The 18,616-nt window shown below is 44.4% G+C and overlaps 1 protein-coding gene across 4 annotated transcripts in view; it reads left to right on the forward strand.

The window, feature by feature from the left end:
* LOC136844414 (tRNA (32-2'-O)-methyltransferase regulator THADA-like) overlaps positions 1-18,616 on the forward strand; it is a 96,429-nt gene that overhangs the window by 10,716 nt on the left and 67,097 nt on the right. For 2 of the 4 annotated variants that reach the window (XM_067113586.1, XM_067113585.1), the window contains exons 2-4: positions 1,641-1,763; positions 1,996-2,081; positions 12,559-12,671. In XM_067113586.1, the coding sequence (XP_066969687.1) occupies positions 1,643-1,763; positions 1,996-2,081; positions 12,559-12,671 (320 nt within the window). In that variant the 5' untranslated portion in view covers positions 1,641-1,642. Of the gene's footprint in view, positions 1-1,612; positions 1,764-1,995; positions 2,082-12,558; positions 12,672-18,616 lie in introns of all 4 variants that reach the window. The other 2 variants (XM_067113584.1, XM_067113587.1) reach the window with 1 other exon arrangement.

Here is an 18,616-nt window from a genome sequence, read left to right on the forward strand (position 1 = left end):
GCCGGAACAAGGGTATTGAGAGGAGGTCTAGTCACATAGAGTTATACACTGGTTGACAGCCCCTAGAGATTTTTCAGCCCCTGGGTGGATCAGCTGGATCTCTTAAGGAATGCAGACATAATGAGAAATATTGAAGTCAGCTTCCTTAACAGGTAGGAACCTAGAGTTGTTTTGCAACTTTAATTATAATTCCAACGATGTTAGCTGTCTCTGACCCTCCACCAAAGGTGTCAATCAGCTATATATATAACTACCAGGAAGTTAGATGTTTAAAAATGTTATTTTCATAATAAAATAAATTTTTGAACATACTTACCTGGTAGTTATATATAATTATATTCCCACCTCCCCCTCTAGAGACTAGGGCATGGAAGATCTGAGGAATAGTTGGAATGGTTTCCAGGTACCTGGGTAGAGAGGCGCACAGGTGGTTCACCTGACTACCAATCGGGCGATTGCCACGAGTTTTTTTGAAATTCTGCCGTGACGTCAGGGACTTAAGCTATATATATAACTACCAGGTAAGTATGTTCAAAAATTTATTTTATTATGAAAATAACATATCAAGGTTCATTCAGATAAAAACTTATCCTTACAGGAAGACTTGGATTTGTTTATTAAAGAATGGAGAAACATCAGGTACGAAATACTTATATTCTCATACTTTTTTTCCTCTAGGGGTGTGAATTTTTCAGTACTTTCCTGAGGAGTCCGTGCATTCTATTCTTTCCTCCTGTTTCTCCTTCCTTTCTGGTCTTCAGACTGCTAAAGAAGTGGGAGGGGCACCTGGACCCTTCTTCAATCCTTTGGGGTTGCCCTTGAATCTTTTTTTTTTTTTTTTTCCTTTTTTTTGTTATACTATAGGTGAGGTGTTGGACTTTGATCCCTTCAATGGGGTCAAAGGACTGTTAGTTGTGAGTTTGTGACCAACCTCCAATGAGACTTCTGTGGAAGATTCAGTCTGGTTCCCTCCCTGACTGTTCTTTGTGATCCTCCGGAACTGTGACACAGTCTGGGACCATCCACTATGGGCAGGTGTTCCCCTTTGTCTTTGGGGTTGATGAGGTGTTGACAGATGATGTTAGTGGAGAGCTACAAGTTTTTATGTATCCTTGTCCTGAATACTTCTCTAACTCAGGTACCTGCCTTTTATGTGGCTTCATAAGTCCTCAGGTACTCTGGCTCTCCAGCATACTCTGCAGCTTCCACCTAATGGACTCAGGCTGGTGATTCTAGGATTATTTTGGACATGAATATGGGCATACATTTGATTAATGGTGTTCTCATGGAAGTCTTTTTTAATAAGCAAGTCTACCATTTGTATTTTAGCATGTGAAATATCCAAGAAGAGAGTTTTAGATAAAATATTCTATTCTAGGGTGCATAATCTCTATGGGATTTAAAATTTACATCATCCTATCTTTTACAGTTTTCTCCTATGAATACTTTTGGTACAGTATATCCATGTAAGAAATACATTCCTAAACACAGCATAAATTAAAACTTGCATGTAACAAAACTGCAATTACAGTTAGTAATCAGTCTAAAAAATAAAATTTGGGAATTTGAAGAAAAATTTAGTACTCTTCCACATTTTAAATGTTTTTAACAGGTTTGACTTTCCTTGTCGTCATCTTTAGAGATGGTTAAAGGTGAGAAACACACGATGGGAACAGCCACAGCATGGCATATGGGACAAACCTTGAAGCGTGGGAAGGTTCGGGATTCACACATGGAACAGTTGATTTTAGACCCACCTCCAGGTTAGTTCTTAATGTTAACGAGTAACTATTGAAAGTTCAGAATGGGTTGTGTTCTTTTTTGCTAAATGTGAACATGATACATACCTTTGTAAATGGTCAGTCCATTTCCTTAAATACTGCTATGGTTGACTGATACGTTGCTACAAGTGACAAATTTATTTTTTGAGACAGCACAACTCTTGAGAACCTCTTGAATTATTTTTCAAGTAAACTGTTACTTGTTTTTATATAGAGAATGCTGATGATGACATCAAAGCAGCTTTCACAGAACTTCTGATGCCTGAAAACCCATCTCAGCAAATTGGAGCGGTAGAAAAAGTAAGGCTTACACCTCAGTTTTGTATTTAATCACAGAATTTTTTGTACAGAATCCTTTTTTTCACCAACATTCAAGTCCTTTATTTATAAATCTATTCTGTGCCAAAGAATCATTTTTATACAAGTAAAAGATTTTTATTTGAAAAGTTATTTTTAAATATCTAACTTCCTGGTAGTTACATATATATAGCTTTATCCACGATTAAATGCTGCACGGCAGAAATTCAAAATTCGCGGGTAACGCGATAGATGGTCAGGTGGCCATACCTGAGCCTCTACCAGGTAATTAGAACCAATCCCAATTGTCCTCAGAAATTCCCTGCCGTTGCTCTATCAACACGTTGGAAATTCGCTCTACTTTGGTTTGCTTTACTACAATTGGTGAAGTACCCATTACTTGTTTGGTTTTCGTTGATGGCTTTCTGATTTTGGATCTTCCTGGATTTTTCGTTTCTCATTGTTAGCCTATCTTGTTGGTTTCTGACTGTTACAATTGTTCTTTGTACTTGCTTTTTCAAGATGGCTGACCCTGTTGTTAGAATGTGTGTTGGGGATGCAAGAACCGGCTTCCCAAGGCTGCTCTTGATCCCCACACAGTTTGTAAGAAATGCAGAGATCATGTGTGTGCATTTGATGATAGATGCAAGGAGTGTGAAAGTTTGTCTGAGAAAGAGTGGAGAGAGTATGATCGCTATGTGAGGCGATTGGAAAAGGACAGAATTAGAGAGAGCTAGATCTTCCAGTGTCCTTTCAGCTAGGTCTTCTGATAGTCAAGTCCTTTCTAACTTGTCTGATACTAATATTCCTGATCCTAACCCTAAGGCTATAGTACCCGATCCTCCCATGCGGAGTCGGGAGGTAAGTAATCCGTCTTTAAAGGATATAATGGCTGCTATTTCAGGCCATAGGAGTTTCTGTGCAATCCTTTCTTCGGATAGGAAGTGATGTGGGGCAGTGCATAGTTTGCAACAAAAGTTCGGTGACAGTGTTAGTGCAGTGGAGGGTGTGTCCGTTCGTGTCTGTCACGCTCCTAGCCCTAGACCTCTTCCATGCTCCCCAACCCCTGGGAGAAGGAAACGCCAACAGGCTAAGGGAGGTGAGAGACGTTGAACAACGAGCGGACGCCCCTCGAGCGATCCTGTTGACGCATCCCAGGACGCTCCCTCGCCGCAGGGAAAGGCGAGATGAGGAAGTGTTCGTCTTCCTGGGATGACGCAAGACCCAGACGTGGTTGGCGTCAATCACAAGAATCTAGACCTATCAAGAGACGCAGGTCCCCCCTTCCGCTCCAACAACCCTCTTGCAGCAAATGGAGCTCTCCAGAGAGATTCCTGTCGGAAGAAGACGGCGTTTCTGCGCCTAAACAGAGGCGTAAGGGACGATAACTCGTCGGAGGAAGAAGACGTATACATGACTTCAGTTCACGCTTCTCCCCGCCCCAGAATGGGACGTGGTCGCAAGCTGCGCCACCACCTCTTCATCAAAAGATCCCAGCTAGAGTCTCCGAAGTTGTGGAAGCTAGTGCAGTGCCATCTCCAGTTGTTTCCCAGCAGCAAGAGGCACCTCAAGTAAAGTTCTTGTCGGAAGCCCAGCAGTCCCTTGCGTCTCTTTTTGACTCTTACAAGTCGCAAGGACTAAGAGAAGAAACACACAGGAAGGAATCCCATGGACGTCAACAGACCCAAGAAGAGGTAAGGCAAGAATCAGAACAACAAGACGCTAACAGCCAGCAAGACGCGGATTCGCGGCAAGTTGCAGCGCCATAGACGCTTCCCGCAACAAGCCGCACGAGTGACGGGAGGGAACAAGGATCGCGCTCCTCGCAGCAAGTTGGGCGCATGCGTGACGCACGCAAGCAGCACGATTCACACGTTTCCCCTCTCATTCGACATCGGAAATAGCGGATCCTTTGGAAGAGATCTCGGAAGAGAAAACTCAAGAAACTCTTCATGCCGCTGATCTGAAAAGACTTCTTACTCTTTTGGCGGACTTATTTCCTAACGATTTTCATCAGGCCGTACCTGAGTCCTCCCTCGCAATATTTGATGGGTAGACCCCAGAAGTCTTCCTCATTCAAGAAAACAGTGTTAGCCAAATCAGTGAAGAGAGCCTTTTCGACACTGAATGATTGGATTTTGAAGAAGAAGGAACAAGGAAAGACAACTTTTCCTTTCCCCGACAAGATTGGCTTCTAGATCCAGCGTGTGTACGAGACTGGGAAGCTCTACGCTTTAGGAGTTCCTGCCTCCTCCCAAGGGGACTTCTCCAGATTCGTTGACTCTTCACGGAGAACAGCCATGACTAAAGCCAAGGTTCTGTGGTCCACTTGAGTTGGATCATTTGCTGAAAGGCGTCTTCAGAACTATTGAAGTCTTCAGCTTGATGGACTGGACTCTTGCAGCTCTTGCAGAGGTTTCAGATCAGAAGAATGACAACGCAAATGCACCTTATTGCCTGTCTCGATAAAGCTGTGAGGGACGGTCGATCGAACTTTCTTGCCCTTTTCACAGCAGGTGTTATCAAGAAACGAGCTATGTTGTGTTCGTTCGTGTCGTCTGGAGTCACTTTAGCTCAGAAATCTGAACTGTTGTATGCTCCCTTATCTAAACAGCTCTTCCCTTCAGAGCTGGTTAAAGACTTATCAACAGCCCTTGCGCAACAATCAACGCAAGATCTGATCACAAGGACTGCTAGGAAAGTTCTTCCGGCAAACTTTTTAGCCAGGAAGGACAAGGAAGCTCCTCCCTGCGTCAGCCCCCGCTTTCGTGGGAGAGCCCTTTGAGAGTGAAGTCAGAGAATGGCTGCTGAGGACAACCGTAAGAACCCCAAGCAGCAACCCAAATCAAGAAATGATCACAACAACCTCCAGACACAAGTGGGAGCCAGGTTATCCCACTTTTGGCAAGAGGGAGCCAAAGGGGGAGCGGACGTATGGACAGTCGAAGTTTTGAAGGAAGGATACAAGATTCCTTCCTAAGGAAGCCCCTCTTTCACAAGAACCGTTAGAGTTGACAGCTACTTACTCGGGGAGCAAAGCAGCTCTTCAAGAACAGGTGACCCAGATGCTATCAAAAGCAGCAATAGAAGAGGTAAAGGACCTCTCATCAGAGGGTTTTACAACAGACTTTTTCTGGTACCCAAGAGCTCGGGGTTTGGAGACCAGTTCTGGACGTAAGTCCACTGAACAAGTACGTAAGCAAAGTCAAGTTTGCCATGGAGACATCTCGTCCAGTCCTAGCAGGCACCAAACAGGAAGACTGGATGGTTTCAATAGACCTGCAGGACGCGTATTTTCACTTACCAATTCACCCCGAACTACAGAAAATATCTGAGGTTTGTGCATCTCGGGACAACCTATCAGTTCAGAGCACTTTGTTTTGGACTAAATCACGCTCCTTACGTTTTCTCTCGAGTGGCATCAAACGTAGCTCACTGGTTACATCTAAAAGGGATCACGGATTTCGATGTACCTGGACGATTAACTAATCAGAGCCAGATCGCAAGCAAAGTGTCTGGAGGATCTACAAGTTACAATGAATTTGGCGCAACAATTAGGTCTGGTAGTAAATCTGGCCAAATGGAGCAGCTAACGCCTTCACAGGACATCATCTACCTGGGGATGAGGATTCAGTCAGTGGTTTTTAGGGCTTTTCCAGCCCAAACGCATTCTAGATTGCTTAGAAAAGGTGAAGCTCTTTCTAGGGAGATGGACCTGTTCGGCGAGGGAGTGGATGAGTCTGCTGGGGACCCTCTCCTCGATCGAACAATTTGTCTCCCTGGGAAGACTACATCTACGTCCACTTCAGTTCCATCTGTCAAGCTGTTGGAAAAGAGGCCAAGATCTGGAGACGTGGATTCCGATCCCTCTGGGAATCAAAAACATTTGAGTTGGTGTGAACGACCCTAAAAAACCAATTAGGCCTCGAACTGGCAAAAGAACCCGACCTGAGTGTTGTATTCAGACGCATCGGACATGGGATGGGGTGCAACGCTGGGGAAGGGCGAGATCTCAGGTCTATGGGAAAACCATCAGAAGAAATGGCATATAAATGTCAAGGAACTGGTGGCCATTCATCTTGCACTAGTCCACTTTCAGGAGAAGGTCCAGAACAAGATTGTACAGGTCAACGCAGACAACACCACAGCGTTGGCCTACATCAGGAAACAGGGTGGCACTTTCGTTCGTTTTCCCTTTACTGAGGCAGCCAAAGATCTCCTGCTGTGGGCAGAAACAACAACTTAACTCTGATCACCCGCTTCGCCAGAGGGGAGAGAAGAACGTCAGAGCGGATCTTCTCAGCAGAGGAAGACAGGTTCTCACGACAGAATGGACCTTACATCACGATGTGTGCAACAGGCTTTGGAATCTGTGGGGAGAACTGTCAATAGACCTCTTTGCACACAGAGAACTAAGAGGTTTACCAGTCTACTGCTCTCCAGTCCCAGACCAGGAAGCAGTGGCGGTGGACGCCTTCCTCATGAATTGGGAGGGACTAGACATGTACACTTTTCCTCCATTCAAGATCTAGACAGAGTCATGAAGAAGTTCAGAGAGTCGAACGACGCCCGCATGACCCTGATAGCTCCATTTTGGCCCATGAGACCATGGATCACGGAGGTGATGGAGTGGCTAGTAGACACCCCCAGATCGTTACCTTGTCGGAACGATCTACTCAGACAGCCACATATAGAGAGATACCATCAAAATCTCTCTGCTCTCAACCTAACTGCCTTCGACTATCGAAGAACTGGCAAGAGCGAAGGGTTTTTCAAGGGAAGCTGCAAGAGCCATCAGCGAGCGAGGAGAACGTCCACACTCAAGGTGTACCAATCAAAGTGGGACGTATTCAGGAATGGTGCAGGAAAAACAACATTTCTCTTCCAGTACCTCTCTAACTCAACTGGCAGATTTTCTTCTGCATTTAAAACCAAGGAAACCTAGCAGTATCTACCATCAGGGATACCGCAGCATGCTTGCTTCCGTCTTCCATCACAGAAATATTGACGTGTCGGGGAGACAAGGACCTCACCATGGATCTCATAAGGTCCTTTGAGACAGTTAAGAGGAAGGACAACCCGACCCCTCTTGGAATTTGGGCGTAGTCCTAAAATTTTTAACCTCGAATAGGTTTGAACCTCTGACAAGGCTTCATGGAAGGATCTCACTAAGAAGACCCTTTTCCTGGTCGCTTTGGCTGCAGCCAGAGGTAGGAGAACCTACAAATCTTTAGCAAGAAAGTAGGCTTCAATGGGGAAAATGCAGTCTATGCTCACTTCAACTTGGTTTTCTCTGCAAAAAGAGAACCCTTCTCAACCATGGCCCAGATCTTTTTTTCCATACCAGGCTGTCTCATTTAGTAGGACAGGAAAAAGAGAGAGGCCTTTTGTCCAAAGACCCTAAATTTTATCTACAAGGACCAGAAACATGAGAGGTCAGACAGATCACTCTGGTGCTCAGTGAAGAAACCTTCGTTACCCTTATCAAAGAATGCACTGGCGTTCTTTATCAAAGACTTAATAAGGGAAGCTCACCAAGAATGTGACGAGAAAAGCTTTCAATCCTCAAAGTCAAAGCGCACGAGGTAAGAGCTGTAGCAACCGATGGCTTATAGACACAACAGGTCTATGAAATCGATTTTGGCGACTTTTGGCCAAGCAAATCTATCTTCGCAGATTGTTACCTGAAAGAAGTACAGACCCAATATGAGGATTGCTGTTCCTGGGTCCGCACGTTGCCCCTCCAGGCGCCCCGTAGTTGGAGAGGGTACTACTGCCTCTACCCTATAACCTTTTTTTTGTATTATACCCTTGCCTTTTTCTTGATTTGAACTCACAGGTTGTCTGAAGGTTGCTGCAACCTTCCACAGTCTGGGGTTGCAAGTCTAAGTTAGGTTTTATGGAGTGTGTTATTTAGTGATTTTAGTGGGTCAGGCGGTCAGCTCTTTGTCCATGGCTATGCCAGGATAGCAAGGGTGGTGGTCTAGTCATGTTAAGTTGAGGACCGTGTGACAGCCCCCATAGAGACTTTCTACAGCCCCTGGATGGGTGGCTGGGTCTCTCAAGGAATGCAGGCGAATGAGGCAGGATAATTATGAAGCCAGCTTCCTTATCAGGTAAGAACCAGAGTATGTTTACAGCTAATATTTAGTGTTTAGTAATTATACGAATTCCCAACGGTGTTTTGGGTTCTCTAACCCACCACCAATGGTGTCAATCAGCTATATATATGTAACTCACCAGGAAGTTAGATATTTAAAATGGTATTTTCATTATAAAATAATTTTTAAATATACTTACCTGGTAGTTACATATATAAAAGGTCCCTCCTCCTCCCTCTGAGAACAGGGGCATGGAATTTCTGAGGACAATTGGGATTGGTTCTAATTACCTGGTAGAGGGCGCTCAGGTATGGCCACCTGACCATCTATCGCGATTGCCGCATAATTTTGAATTTCTGCCGTGACTGCCGCGGAATGAATCTTAGGGATAAAGCTATAATATGTAACTACCAGGTAAGTATATTTAAAACTTATTTTATAATGAAAATACCATATTACCAGAAATCTTTCTGAAGGTAAGAAGGTAGTTATTATTTGCAATTTACAGTACAGTACTGTACATATTACATTTTACTTCATGCTATAGACTTTTTTCATAAATATAAGTTATAGTGAAGGGACTTACTGGGACCTTGAAATCAGTGCCACATAAATACGGGCAGTCCCTGGTTAACGGCAGGGGTTCCATTCCCGGCCGAGCGCTGATAACCGAAAATCGTTGATAACTGGAACACCACAGTAATTATGGTAATAAGTGCCGTTTACGATGCTGTAAGCGCCGATCAGCACCGAAAATCGCTTACCGAAGCTGATAAACTGCCTACCAATGCCAATAAACCACCTACCAACACTGATAAACTGCCTACCAACGCTGGTAAACCACTTACCGACTCCGATAAACTGCTTAACGGCACCAAAAATCTTGTTAACGACGTCGTTAGCCAAGCGTCGTAAAATCCGATGCCACCTTTAAGCGGGAACTGCCTGTACTATAGATATTGTTATGTCTTATGCACTAAGAATATTTTGCTTCCCTTTTTTGTTGGTACAGTACAGTGTTTGTTCATGTAGGGCCATATTATTGTAATCTTGCATTTTACAAGATTTTATTACAATTGATAAAGCAGGAAACCTAAGGTCTGAATTATTTATATAATGACCAGTAATAGGTACTGGATTTATGTTAAAGAGTATCCCCTTCTAAAGTGCTCAGAGCTCTCCTGTTGTTTCTGTGGATGCTTCCTTCTCGCTCTGGTAATGAAACTCTTTTTGTCATTTATATGCTAATTTTTATGTCAGTGTTTGGTGTTTAGTCTTTCATTTGTGAACAACCATATTTGTTCGGACACGATATACAAACCGTCAGTCCTTTACAGTAGGAATTACTTTCAGTGAAGCTGGAAACGGCCGTTGAACTTTTGAACAAGGTGGTTAGGCAGTTAACTACCGTCCAGGAGGCGGGGGTACCGCCTACCCGGATGTTAACATTCAAATTTGCTTTTGGCCGTCGTGCGCTGCAGACATGTTTCTTGCCCTCTGCCCTGACTGCTGGTGAGCTGTTTTCCCAATGGGATCTTTCTTGCTTTTTTGGTTGATAATGAATGTTGATAAGCCCTGTAAGCCCTCCTTTCCCCAGCGTGTATGTCCTGGGGTTAGAGGGAAGAAGTGCAATAGCTTCCGCTCACATATTGATATGGACCCACATGCCCTTTGCTCCACCTGCAGAGGATGTGTTTGTTCCTGTAACTCTCCTTGCTCGGAGTGTTGTTCCTGGTCTGCCGAGCAATGGGTGAAGTGTGAGGGGAGGAGACAGTATTGAAGGAAGCCTGCCAAGGCATCTTCTGAGGGTCATATGCCCCTAATGACTCCCTTGGTGGCTAACCCGTCAGGATCGTTTCTCCCTCCCGGCAAGCTTCCCCTTCTTGCTGCCTCTCCTTCGGATGAGGACTCCCCCTTGCCTTCTTCACTCGCTTTGTTGGGTGTGGAAGGCCGCAGGCGAGCGAACGAGCAAGACATCCTCTCTGGGTCCTCTCCTTGCTTGGTGGGGGGGGGGATTTTTTCCCCCAGAGCGAGTAGAGGCTTCCTCTTTTGACCCGACTTTGCCTTCAGGTTTGGCAGTGGAGGAGTCTCTTGGTGGGCAGGTTACTGACCTCACATCTACCTGGCTGCACCTCGGTCTACCTGGCGTTCCATCATTGGAGGGCCTGATTTCTCATCTGTCTGGTGCTCCTGTGACAACCCACGTAGCTGTCACTTCCACCACGTCAGCCGTCACCATGACGTCATTTGCCAAGCTGCCTGTGAATGTCGCCTCGCACCTGGGCATCCAGGTATCAGCTGTGCCTGCCTTGCTCCATCCCATGCCGCTGCCTCCTTGCTTCCGGGCCCCGTTATCTCTGCCTGGCCCCTCCAGTATGGTCACTTCATAGGTGCCTTATATCTCGGTACCTGCTCCTGCTGTCCCTGCTGTTGCCGACCCACACTCGTTTCCGACTCCGGTTCCGGTTCCAGCTTCTGGATTTCATGACTCTCAGTCTGGCCTGGCTCCTGCTCTTGCTCCACCCGTGCCCTCTACCCATGCACTGGCTCCTGGCTTACCTGGGTCTCATGCTGCTCCACCTGCCCTGGTAGCTGCTGGCCCGATCACCGACGTCCCTGCTGCCCGGGTTGCACCTGCTTCCCTGGCTCCCCTGGCTTTTCCTGTGTCTTCTGCTGCTCCCTCCTGGATGGGGGACCTGACCGCCATCCTGAAGAAGATAACGAAGAAGTCAAGAAGAGGTCTAGGAAGGTGTCGTCATCTTCATTGAGGATCCTGATTCATGCACCATACGAGCCTATATGAGGAGTTGTCAGACAGGGATCTGACCTCAAGACTGTTTTCCTGCTAGCCCTGGGATCGGTGAAGAGAGTGGAGAGTAGGCGAACTTCATGGACTTCCCTTCAGTGTTAAACATTCGAGGGGATGGGGAGCAGTTATGCTTGATTTCGTCCCAGAATTCATAGCGAAGAGAATCTGTCAGTCCCTGACGCCAGATTCAAGTTCTTCACTATCCCCTCCCTAGAGGACTTTGTTGCTGATGATCCAGAGGGGATGCTACTATGTCCTGTTAGAGTGCTGTGGCGCTATCTTAAAGAGGACTCGACATCTCCGGCCTCTGTGTCAACGACTCTTTGTTAGCACTGGCTCGTCCAAGAACACAATCTCTTTCTGACTTTGTGTGATCAAGAGGGCGTACTCTGCTGCTAGCAAAAACGACACCAGTACGTTCTGTCCAAGAGCTCACAAAGTCAGGGGCATTGGTTCATCCCTCTCATTCCAGAAGAATCTGTCGGTTCCTCAGGTACTGAAGGCAGGGGTGTGGTCGCACCAGACCACCTTCACATCGTTTTACCTTCAGGACATTGCCCACAAGTCCTTGGAACCTTTTCCTTGGGTCCTGTGGTGGCCGCTCAACAAGTTGTGTAGCTTACCCAGCTCCTCTAAGAGGACAGGTTGTGTCTCGCTTAAGGTGTTCGGTTGTGGAAGTAAGAGTGTGTGTGTGTGAGTGACTGGCCTCCCTTCCTCTCCCTTCTTCATCATCCTTCACTCTCTCTACGGGCAGAGAGAAGGATAGCTTGCTGTCACGTGCTGGAACTGGCAACTGATGCAGGTAAAGGTAAGTGCCACATCGAGCACCCGTTCTATTCTCTATGTTTAGACTTATAGAGGCAATCCCTCCCCTTTCTCTAGCAAGGGGAGAAAGGGAGCCCTAACACTAATACAAACCCAGTAATTACATTTGTTTATTGTCTCCAACTCAAAAATTCTTCCCAGCCCTTTTTCAAATGGTATTATGTTTTTCCCACTCATTTCAAAAGGCCCAGAAGTCTGACAATTGAACACGGAGTTCTTACACTTTATTTAACATGTCAGAGGCACGGAACTCTTCCTCGCTCTGTTCAGCCAGGAAGAGAATCCAGGTGTCGGGAACTCAAGTCAGTTCAGAGACTCACTCAGATTCTTTCCTCCATGAAGTAAGTCTTCCTTTACACCAACGGTTTGTATATTGTGTAGGAACAAATGAAAAATTTTTGAAGTGATTTGTATTTTTCCTAACTATACAAACCTGAGGTCCTTTACAGTTTTATGCCCATCTCATGCCAAAGGCAAATGGGAATGTTTACATCCGGGTGGGCGGGACTCTCGCCAACCGCACGGTAGTTAAATGCTTAACCACTTTGTTCAAAAGTTAAACGGCCGTTAATTCCTAATGTAAAGGACTTCAGGTTTGTATAGTTGGGAAAAATACAAATTACTTAAAAAATTTGTTGTTTTGTTGGATGAAACTCAATACAGTACCCTTTATGTATGTACATGTTAAAGTGGTGTTATGCAAGTAAATTGCTTCAGTTTATTCATAGTCCATTCTTCATTTCAGCTGTTATGTGCATCTGTGAAGTCAGAAGAGTGTGCTAAAGTTGTCACAGACATTCTGTTGACATGTCTGTTGCAGCTTCCATCCAAAGCACAGCTTCGAATAAAAATTTCAAAGTAAGGCACCCTTACGTAATTTGTATCTTGATGCTTTCAGCCTTTCCCCAAGTTACATTTAGGTTCCTTACTCACTAGCTGGTTTAAATTTTAAATAATTTAGTTATTCAGGTAAGACTTACTTTGTTATTTGTATAATGCAGTGTATTCTTTACTTCTGTATTTATTTTACTTGTATTAGGCTGCTTTCCTTATTGTAGCCCTTGGCTTTTAGCATTTTGCTTTTCTAACTAGGGTGGCTATAATAATAATAATAATAATAGTAATAATAATACCGTATATTTCCGCGTATAAGACGATGTATAAATCATAAAATTCACCCCTAAAAATTGGGGGTCGTCTTATACTACAGTTCTAAAAATCAAACCTTGAATTCTAAGTGATGTTTATCGGTAGGCAAGCCTCGGCCTCGGTGTGATAACCACCGACATACATGAAAAGATTCACATTATGAAATAAAATGATAATAAAGGTAATAAAACCATTTTTACCTTATATATTATTAGCATATCTTCATAATGAATAACCTATTTTCAAGGAATAATTCCATATCGATGAAATCAACTTTTATCCGTGCGATAATGCGAGGCCAGCTGACAAAATGTAAACATCGAGTTATGGTTGCGCTCACAGCAACCTTTATCTTTCGGTAATGCAGTGTAATTATGGTAGTAACATTTAGGTAACGAATATTCATTTTTCATTAAAAATTCAGGCTGTTTGTAACTGTTTAGAACAATTCAGTCATACGAATGGTAAGTTCCTCATTGGACGGGTTTGGTATCGTTCGCCTAGCACTCTGCTGGACTCGCAACGATTCTCCGCCATTTATATAATGAAGAATTAGAGAAATTTATTTCTGGTGATAGAAATTCATTTCTCGTTATAATGTGGTTCAGATTCCACAATAAGCTGTAGGTCCTGTTGTTAGGTAACCAATTGGTTCTTAGCCACGTAAAATAAATCTAATCCTTCGGGCCAGTCCTAGGAGAGCTGTTAATCAGCTCAGTGGTCTGGTTAAACTAAGGTATACAGTACTAACTTTTCATACGAACGGTAATTATCGTTCATATAATTATCATACTTTATCATATTGTTGTTAGGGGTTGCCTGTGATTGGTGATGAAATGTAAACAAAACAATGTTCCCCTTGTAGGCGACATGTGTAGGGAAAACATGACATAGAATTGACTTTGTTATTTCGTTTAGCATATATACTTGTTAACGCGCATTGTGCAACCCCTAAATTTTCACCCATAAAAAATTATTTTATGGATCTCTTGTATCATGCGAGTTCCTTTTTTGAGGGACCAGATTACTATGAACTAACCTCTTTTATTCCATCTCTTTGCCCCATCTTCTAGTTAAATAAGCTAAAAAAGTAAAAGCAAATGATAGAAGTATCGTTAGTTACGTTATACTCGTTGAGTAAATGAGCATGGCCATAAACAAACGAACGAGAAACAACTTTTCTGCTATGAACACGGTCTAGGCCATGGCTATGAAAAACCGGATGGGATAAAAATAGCTGTTTTGCTTGCATTTCAACCATCGCACGATAGTAAACAATTACTGTAGGTATGTTACAAATAATGTTAAGTAGAATAGGATTGATATATATTTTTGCATTATACCCTTATTATTATGGAGAAAAGATCGTGAAAATATGCTGCTAAATTTAAGCTGCAAGCTGTAGCTGAAGCTGAAAAGACAAACAATGAGCAAGCGTTAATGACTATAAATTATCTTGCATCGGTAACATGGATGAAACTCCTAAACTTCGGTATGCCATCAAACTTGTCCGTAAATAATATTGGAGAGAAAAGTATTTTAATCAAAACTACTGGGCATGAAAGAACACATTTTACTGTTGTTGTAACGTGTATGGCAAATGGGACGAAACCTTCCCCCATGGTTATCTTTAAACGGAAATTGAATTGATGCCGAAACAAAAATTCCCAGAAGGTACCGTTGTCCACGTTCACGAAAACCTAAACAATGCAAATGGCACATGATCACTAAGTTTTTATTTTATAATACAATTAGTAATACGCAAATACTATACATACAGTATTACTGGATAAAGTGAAGTAAAGCATAACTTGTTAAAAGATCCATGGAAAAGATCATATTCATTATGTTTGCATTTTATAATACAGTACACTACTAATATGTGAATATTACATACGCTAATTATATATTTTGTGTATGATGCAACCCCCTTAAAATTAACTTCAAAATTAGGTCTTGAAAAGTCGCATGACACACGAGTATGTACGGTATTTTGAATTTATAAGGATACAGTAAGTAAAACAGCATTTGTAATAACATCATCTTTACATAACCAATATTTCGTAAGATACTTGTCACTAAAGCTAGCCTATACCCAGATGGTTTTGTAATTTAGCAGTCGCCTATACTACAGATATGAGATAAATTCATGGAAATTTGTCATAATTTTTTACCTCATCTTACCTAAAGGTCATCTTATACACGAAAATATACGGTAATAATATTAATGATAATAATAGTAATAATCACAATAATAATAAAAGATACTTGCCTCAGCACAAAAGATCTCATTTCGGCTTCCACAGACAATTCAAGTTATCTCCCAGATTTTTGTGTATCTTTTGCTGCGTTCCTTGCATTAAATATTCTGACTCACCACTGCTGTTTCCTACCATCAAGATCTTTTCACTCTCCTTATCAGACTCACAAGCCTGAATTGCAATGACAGTGACATTTCACCCCTCCATCTCCAACTTGAACTTATATCTGTCTAAACTTCCCTATATCTGTCTATACACTTCCCTTTTCACCATTCATCAACTTGCTGTTGTGTCTGCCCCCCCTCCCCCCCACACATACTCTTTCTCTCTCTCTCTCATTAAATTTGCCTGTTTGTTAGTTCAAGCTGTTTGTGTAATTATTTAAGTGTATCAATTTTTTCTGCATGTACATAGTAAGCAAGAATGTAATCATTTCTGTTTTTCATTGTTTTGTAGAAATATCAGGATATTTAAATTTGAGTTTTGTACATGCAACTTACCCGTCAGATATATACTTAGCTATAGTCTCCGACGTTCCCGACAGAATTTCAAATCTCGCAGCACACGCAACAGGTAGGTCAGGTGATCTACCTTTCCCGCCGCTGGGTGGCGGGAATAGGAACCATTCCCGTTTTCTAATCAGATTTTCTCTGTCGCTGGTTCCGGCAACATCTGTTGTTGGTTCCTCCTGCTTTGATTTTCGTTTCTCGCTTGCTGAGGATCTTTTTGGACGGAATTTGGTGACGTATTGGATCTTTGGCTTGGCATACGCTTTTGTGGACTGTTTTTTGGATTTGCTTTTTGGATTTCTGTTAAGATGTCTGATATCAATGTTACACCTGTGTTTCATGTGTGTGTTAGGCAAGAGTGTAAGGTGAGGTTGCCGAAAGCTTGATGAGACCTCACACTGTATGCATGAGGTGTTGGGGGAATGATTGTTCTTTGGACAATAGGTGTAAGGAATGTGAGAATATGTCTGAAAATGAATGGAAGGTTTTGACTTCTTATTTGAAGAAGCTTGAAAAGGATAGAGCTAGGAAGGCTTCCTCTTGAAGCTCTAGTAGGTCTCGCTCTGCTGAGCTTGAAGTAGACATTAACACTGTAGGCTCTCCTAATACTTTGGTTTCAGCCCCTTCTCCCTTCACCGAACCTGCGGATTCGTCTTCTGAAATGGCTGCAATGAAGGCGGAGATCCTTAGGATGAAATCGCAACTGCGTGCGATGAAGGAAGGTAAGAGTGACAGTGATGTGTGCAGTGTCCCCAGTGCAGTGGAGGGGGCGTCTGATCGGCTCCGCATTGCTTCTAGGCCTAGACCTCTTCCAAACTCCCAGGACCAGTGGAGGAGGAATGTCGAAAGCTGCAAGGAGGATGTAGAGCATCCTCAACGGTCAGGCGTCCCTTTGGCAGATCCTGTTGTTGCGTCCCAGGCTGCCTTGGATCGCCATAGAAAAGGCATCCTGAGGAAGTGCTTTTCTGCGTCTGACTCGTCTTCACCGAGACACGGTTGGAGTTCGGCTGAGGAGTCGCGCCCTCTGAAGAGATCCTGGAAGGCTCCCAGAGTAGCAGCATTGGATTCGAGCCCTGAGCGCTTCCCGGAGGATTCTCCTATCGTCAAGAAGAGAGCGCGAAGATCCCCCTCATCCTCTCCAGTAGGAGTAAAGGAGTCGAGAAGCAGATTTTGGTCGGTCTCCAAGAGCAGTTGTCAGCACTTGTGGGATCTCTCTCCAAGGATTCGTCTCGTAGGAAGGATGATTTTCTTCCCATCAAGAGATCCAGTAAGCGTCCTTCTTCGAGTCGACGCTCTTCTCCTGTCAAGCGCCCTTCCAGCAGCAAACTTTTTTCTTCAAGGAGGCGCTCTTCTCCAAGCAGGCGCTCTTCTCCCAGCAGGCGCATTTCTGCCAGGCGCTCATCGTCGGAGGGAAGCGCCTCTCCTTCCAGGCACGCTTCTCCTCACAGACCCTCTTCTCCTTTGGACAGGCGCTCTTCTTCTACCAAGCGCCTCTCTCGGGATAAGCTCCCTCCTTCCAGCAAGCACCGCTCTCCGACCAGGCGTTCTTCTAGTAATAGGCGCCCCTCTCCTGGCAGGCTCTCGTCGGTGGACAAGAGCCCCTCTCCTGTCAGGCGCCAGTCTGGCAGCAGGCGCCATACTCCTGGCAGGCGCTCTTCGATGGACAGGAGTGCTTCTCCGTCCAGACTTGCTTCGCCTGATAGGCAACTCCTCTTCTTTCAAGCCTTGCTCTCCGGCTGCTCCTTTGGAAGAAGTTTTTCGGAAGATGAATCCCCTAAAGAGGCTGGGATATCTGATTATAAAAGACTGGCTTCTTTCCTGATTCAGGAGTTTGGAGACTCTCTTGGCCATGCCCCTCCTTCTCCTGGGTCATTATGGGACAGTACTAAGTCAGCAAAACCCTCCTCTTTTGTCAAGATGCACCCTACATCTCCATGAGGAAAGCTTTTAAGGGAGTTGGGGGTGGATGCAGTCAGAAGAAGGAAGCAGGCAAGACTGTTCTCTCTTTTTCCTCCTTCTAGGCTTTTGGGAAAGTCTGGAATTTGGCATGAGACCAAGGAGCCTATGGGGTTGGGTCTCCTCATCAGCAGACGCGGATTTTTTTGTCGCTGGTAGACTCCTCCAGGAGGCTTTCTCTCCCCACTCCCGGCGAGGCGACTTAGGAATGTGTGAGCTGGACCATCTCCTCAAGGGCCTTTTTAGAGTTTTGGAGGTATTCAGTTTTATGGATTGGTCTCTTGGGGCTTTGGCCAGTAGGACGCAGGACCCCGAATTCCTCAGTATGGATGATTTTGTTAGCGTGTTGTCCTGTTTGGACAAAGCGGTGAGGTCCGAAGAGATCGGTCTTCAGCTCCTTCCTCACCAAATCCGTGTCTCCTCTCCAGAGGTCCTCTCTTCTGTTTGCTCCACTATCGCCCCATCTCTTTCCCCAAGAAACTGTTAAGGAGATTTCTCGCTCCTTATCGGAGAAGGCGACCCAGGATCTTCTGGCTCAGTCTTCCAAGAGAATGAGGCCTGCTGTTCCATTCGCCAAGAAGGAGGGGGCCCTTCGTCAAGAGCCACCTTCAGAAGTAGAAGACCTGAGAGAAGAGGAAGGTCTTCCTCACGTCCTATTAAAAGGACGAAGTGAAAATCAAGTACTCCAGACAACAGTGGGTGCCAGACTGCTGAGATTTGCCGAAGTCTGGGCACAGAGAGGGGCGGACGACTGGTCCCTCTCTATTCTAAGGAAAGGTTATCTCATTCCCTTCAGGGAGAGTCCTCCCTTGACAACAACTCCAAGGGAGTTATCAGCCAGATACAAGGATCCTGTCAAGAACCAGGCCCTTCTACGAGCAGTGGTACAAATGCTGGAAAAGGAAGCCATAGAGCCAGTTCAAGAGCT

The sequence above is a fragment of the Macrobrachium rosenbergii genome, chromosome 12 (genome assembly GCF_040412425.1).
Source record: "Macrobrachium rosenbergii isolate ZJJX-2024 chromosome 12, ASM4041242v1, whole genome shotgun sequence".
Lineage (NCBI taxonomy): Eukaryota > Metazoa > Arthropoda > Malacostraca > Decapoda > Palaemonidae > Macrobrachium > Macrobrachium rosenbergii.